The 6,126-nt window shown below is 37.9% G+C and overlaps 1 protein-coding gene across 1 annotated transcript in view; it reads left to right on the forward strand.

The window, feature by feature from the left end:
- Window positions 1-6,108, forward strand: part of BAG4 (BAG cochaperone 4) — a 35,558-nt gene extending 29,450 nt beyond the window's left edge. The window contains exons 3-5 of the mRNA XM_012557569.2: window positions 1,568-1,822; window positions 4,190-4,444; window positions 5,145-6,108. Coding sequence (XP_012413023.1) covers window positions 1,568-1,822; window positions 4,190-4,444; window positions 5,145-5,630 — 996 coding nt within the window. The 3' untranslated portion in view covers window positions 5,631-6,108. The remainder of the gene's footprint in view (window positions 1-1,567; window positions 1,823-4,189; window positions 4,445-5,144) is intronic.
- The last annotated feature ends 18 nt before the right edge of the window (window positions 6,109-6,126 follow it).

The following is a 6,126-nucleotide window of genomic DNA, read 5'->3' on the forward strand; positions in this document are numbered from 1 at the left end:
ATTTGCATTTTGCTTCACTTGAATTTAATTACACCTTCCTTGATGGTCTTTTTCTCTTTGATTATCACTTTGACAACGTCAAACTTTTGTTTCAGAGATAAATTTCTCACTCTTGCCCATGGCTGTGAAGGAATAAGCTTTTTAAAAAAGGAAATAAGTTCTTGTAAAAGTTAAGGAATTTATGATCTTTTCAAAAATGTGAATATCTGAAACAAAAATGAAAACTGTCAACATAACTTTGTGATAAAGTTAGCACACTTTAATAAAATATTTAAGAAAAAAACGCATGAGAAGAATGTTTTTGCTTTTGTACACACATTGAATGTGTTAAGTTGTGAAATGATTCTCTGTTTTTGGGTAAAACAAGAAATTTTGAAGGAAATGAAAGTGGATTTTGAAAATTGTAATAACGTATATCAAAATTACAAATAGCTGAGTGAAAACTAAAAATTAAAGATAAGGAGAAGAGTAAAAACTCAGTACAAAAAAAAGTATGCTTTGCTAGATTTTAATGAAAATAACGTTATTAGTATCTCTTACCTTCTTCCAAATTTATGGATGTTCTTTGCTGGAAAAAATTTACAGGCAAAAAATTTTTTAAAAAAAGGCAAAAATGGGAAGATAGGTATACTCAGAGAACAGCAGTGATGCACAGTACGTACTCACAGGAACAATGCAAAAGACAGTGGAAGACTGAGCCTTCATCTCTGACTCTTGTACTTCTTGGAGCTATTTCCAGCTTTCGCATCTGTACTCCCTATATTCGGGTTGCAATACCAATAATTTTCTGATTCCACCTGCGTCTGGCAGGTTCCAGCTTTCAGAGAATATTTATTAGGCTGAAGTAATTGTTTCAGTGGAAAATATTTGAGTTTTCCTTCTCTGACAGGTTTCTGCCTTACACAGGTTCTGGGCTTTCACAGGCTTTACTGTACTACCAACAATGATAATATAAGTAACCACAATTCATTGAGCATACTATGTGCCAGACACTATGCTAAGCATTTCATATATGTCATCTCATTTAATTTTTACAATAACCCTGCAAGAAAAGTTTATGATGCCCATTTTACTGATGGAGAGGCTGAAGCTCAAAAAGGTTAAGCACAAAGCCTGTGGCAAAGCTAGGTCTGTCCCTGGAGTCTTTGTTCTTTCTATTATATCATAGTAATTTTCTTTTTTCCCTAGCCGGTCTCCCAGATTTCTCAGAATCCGCCCCCCGCCCCAGTCTCTGGGCACAGGTTCTCCTTTGCTGTTAGGTATACTTACAGAAAAGTTTGAGTAGCACTTCTCTAAAGCCACCACTTTATCATTTCATCTTTCATCAGAATATACTTTCCCATTGTTATGACACCGACTCTACAGCAATAGCCTGAGTTTAATATATGGGTATATGGTTTTATATGTATGAGAGAAAGAATACTTTAAAAATTGCTTAGGTACTTCACATTTTCATTAGTTTATTAATCTCTTTTCTTACCAAAGTTTTCAAGGTTAGGCATTAAGTCAGGGCATTTCAGCTGTTCTCACTCATCTTTTTCTCTCAACTTGGCTTTTTTTTTTTCAGAGTTTGAATTCTTATACAAATGGAGCATATGGCCCACCGTACCCTCCTGGCCCTGGGGCAAATACTGCCTCATACTCTGGGGCTTATTACACACCTGGATATACTCAGACCAATTACTCCACAGAAGTTCCAAGCAGCTATCGTTCACCTGGCAGCAGCCCAACCCCAGCCTCTCGTTGGATGTATCCACAGCAGGACTGTCAGACTGAAGTGCCCCCTCTCAGGGGACAGGTTCCAGGATATCCTGCTTCACAGGTAATCAGTTTTCTTTTGGGAAAAAATCAAAGTCTCTGCCTCTTGAATTGTAAACAATGGAAGCATATCTATTTACAGTAGTGCTGATTAAGAAAACATTCTCTAAAAAGGATATTCAAATGGTCAACAAGCCCACTAAAAAAAAAAAGCTCAATGTCATCAGCCATTAGAGAGATGCGAATCAAAACTACAATGAGATATCACTTCACTCCCACTAGGATGGTGTCATGGATTGAATTATGTCCCCCAAAAATGTGTGTATCAATTTGGCTGGGCCGTGATTCCTGGTATTTTGTGATTTTCCTGTATGTTGTACATCCTGCCTCTATGATGTTCATGAGGGAGGATGGGTGGCAGTTGTGTTAGTGAGGCAGGACTCAATCCACAAGATTGGATTGTGTCCTGAGGCAGTCTCTTGAGATAGAAAAGACAGAAGTGAGCAGAGAAACATGGGGGACCTCATACCACCAAGAAAGCAGTGCCAGGAGCAGAGTGTGTCCTTTGGACCTGGGGTCCTGGTCAGAGAAGCTCCTAGTCTGGGGGAAAATTGATGAAAAGGCCAACAGAGAAAGCCTTCCCCTGGAGCTGACACCCTGAATTTGGACTTTTAGCCTACTTTACTGTAAGGAAATAAACTTCTCTTTGTTAAAACCATCCACTTGTGGTATTTCTGTTATAGCAGCACTAGATAACTAAGACAGATGGCGAAGATTTTTAAAAAATGGAAAATAACAAATGTTGGCAAGGAAGTGGAGAAATTGGAACCCTTATCCAATGCTGGTGGGAATGCAGAATGGTACAGCTGCAAAGGAAAACAATTTGGTGGTTCCTTAAAAAGTTAAACACAGAACTACCATGTGACCCAGCAATTCCACTCCTAGTGTATACCCAAGAGACCTGAAAGCAGCAACACAGACACACGTACACCAGGGTTCAATGCAGTATTATTCACAGTAGCCAAAAGGTGAAAATAACCTAAGTGCTGTCAATGAATCAATGAACAAAATGTGGTGTATATTATTCAGCCATAAAGAGAAACGAACTTCTGATACGTGTTATGACATGGATGAACCTCAAAAACCTTATGCTGAGTGAAACAAGTCAGTCTCAAAAGGACAAATATCGTACGATCTCACTTACATGAAATGACAAGAATAGGTAAATAGAGACTAAACTATATTGTGGCTACCAAGGGTGGGAGGGAGGGGAAGGCGGGAGCCATTATTTAGGAATCAATGAATGTTTATGGTGATGGGAAATTTGACAGTGAATATGGTGGTTGTACAACATGATTAATGTAATTGATATCAATAAATTTTACGCCTAGAAAATGTTGACTCGGCAAATATTGTTATATACCAATCCTCACCTGTTGACATGGTTAGGTTAGGTTAGGTTCCAAAGACCAGGTTGTTATGTGAAAATAGATGTCATGTGAAAATGGAGGATGACCACATCAGATCACAAAATGGAAAGTGACTACATCATTATATAACTGCCAAATTACATTATTACATAACTGCCAAACCACTGAGAATCATGGCCCAGCCAGGTTGACACATAAGCATCACAGCCAGCGTTACTCTCGCCTTGCAGCTCAGTGTTTGTTACTGCCAGGCATCATTAATGCACAAAATAGTCGGATAGTAGGTAGTATATTTTTTACTGTTGTCATAAATGCAAAATGTCAAATAACAAGATAGTCGATAAGTGAGGAGTAGGTGTATATATTTTTAAAACAATAAAAAAAAAAAAACACTTCAGATGTTTAGTGGTTATTCTCGAGGTGATTGGGAAGACAAAGACTAATTTTATATTGATACCTTTCTCACTCATAGGAACTATTCTAGTGAATGGATTTTGGCTGAGGAGACCTTGGGATATCATAATCATAAAAAATGTTATACTAGAAGAAATTTTTAGAGAGTTGTTGCCTTGAAAGTTTCCTTATCTTAGCCTTTTTAATGCTTTGTTAGGTTTATATTTTTTAATATTCTATGAATAATATCATATTTATTTCTGTTTACTTCAAGAGGAGTTCTAATATGTCTTTATTTGTGCTTCCTTATAGCATATGGGTCCACTTATTTACAGTATCCATGGGACAGACTTGTTATGCTTTAGCCATTGAATTTCAGGCCTTATTTCTTCTGATAGTTACCAAATCTAGTATCTTTAGAGTCAAGTTATCTTGACCTTGGTGAACTTAAAGCAACTGATTTGAGTTGGTACAATTTAGCCCAGTGGCAGCTAAAGTATACTCTGAGCGTTTCAGAATCTGTCTGTACTAGAATATTTTTATTACTTAAGGTTTTTCTTTTTTTTTTTTAAACAATCACCGGCATATTTTCTTCCATCTCAATCTAGAACCCTGGAATGACCCTGCCCCATTATTCTTATGGGGATGGTAATCGTACTGTTCCACAATCAGGACCAAGTGTACGACCACAAGAGGATGCCTGGGCTTCTCCTGGTGCTTACGGAATGGGAACGCGCTACCCTTGGCCTTCCCCTGCACCCTCAGCACCACCTGGAAATCTCTACATGACTGAAAGTACTTCATCATGGCCTAGCAGTGGCTCTCCTCAGCCACCTCCTTCACCACCACCCCAGCAATCCAAGGTAGGAGACCTTCTAAACACTGTTCCTTTGATGCTTGGATAATTAAGAGAGCACAACATGGAACTTTTCTGCATTGGTCTGGGTCAAATGGGAGCTAACTGCAAAAAGTTGATGACTACTACCTATAGTTTTACCTCAGCCCAATTTCTTTTTTATTAAAAGATAGGAAAGTGCTCTTTTTCTGTTGGTTGTAATACTATCTGAATGTTAAATACAATCAAAGATTACATTTTGCTACCTCAGATAATCTGCAGACAAAAGACAAAAGCAATGTGAAGTATCTATAGTATTAGTTTGTATGGTTTAATTTTAAATTAGACCGTATACTTGAACATCATCTGCTTGTGGCTGGGTACTTTTTTAAGATCTGTCTTGAGGTTTTAACTCTCTAGGTGAAGAATATCTAATTCCTATTTATTAAGTCACTGGATAGATTGTGAGGTGGTAAGGATAGATTGTGAGGTGTTTATGATGATGATCTGCCTCAGGACAGATTCCAGCCATTCAGGAATTCTCTACCTTTTACTTGACAGGGCACGCCCTTGTATCTTTTTTATAATTGTGTTTTTTCTCAAATGATTAAGGAGAGAGGTCCAGTTTCATTGGTGGGTAATGTTTTCATGTGCCCTCCTGATCAGGTGAAAGATGTTGGTGGATCCCCATTAAAACAGATTTTCCCCGTTTGTTTTTCCACTCCAAGGATTCTTCATACACCTATATTCAATCAGATCAAGGCGTGAACCGGCATGGCTTTCCTTGCAGTGTCCATCAGTATGAATCTTCGGGGACAATGAACAATGATAATTCAGATCTTTCGGATTCCCAAGTCCAATATAGTGCTGAGCCTCAGCTGTATGATAATGCCACCAATGAAAATCCCAGCAATCAAGATCAAAGTAGTAATCATCCTGAAGAGCGTTTATCTTCAGATGAAGGTACTCCTCCAAGTATTAAAAAAATCATAAATGTGCTGGAGAAGGTCCAGTATCTTGAGCAAGAAGTAGAAGAGTTTGTAGGAAAAAAGACAGACAAAGCATACTGGCTTCTGGAAGAAATGCTAACCAAGGAACTTTTGGAATTGGATTCAGTTGAAACCGGGGGCCAGGACTCTGTCCGGCAGGCCAGGAAAGAGGCTGTTTGTAAGATCCAGGCCATACTGGAAAAATTAGAAAAAAAAGGATTATGAAAGGATTTAAAACAAAGTAGAAGCCTGTTACTATCTTGACCAAAGAACTCTTGATTGATTTTGGTTAATTACCCTCTTTTTGAGATGGCTGTTGATGACAGGAAGCATACATTCCAGCTTTCCTTTGATTTCAAACTTCGAAAACTGGCAAAGGACTTGGAAGAACATTGTAGTGATGAATTGTTTTCAGTTTTCAGACCAATGAATGTAATAGGAAACTATGGAGTTACCAGTATTGCTAAGTAGATTCACTCCTTTCCTAAGAAATTTATGGATATTTGTAAGCTGCTTCTTAGCAGCAGGAAAGAAATACACTTTATGTGAAGGGCTTATCAGAAACCTACTAGATGAGACTGGATATAATATGAGACAGACAGGCTCTGTTTTTTTAAATAGCTGGATCACTTGTTAAATTTTTGTACATTGTGACTGCATACAACATACACTTCGTGTGTAAATTACAGCTTGGACTTCAGCCTTCTTGGACCTCTGTTTT

This window comes from Trichechus manatus, unplaced genomic scaffold (genome assembly GCF_000243295.1).
Source record: "Trichechus manatus latirostris isolate Lorelei unplaced genomic scaffold, TriManLat1.0 scaffold00109, whole genome shotgun sequence".
NCBI lineage: Eukaryota > Metazoa > Chordata > Mammalia > Sirenia > Trichechidae > Trichechus > Trichechus manatus.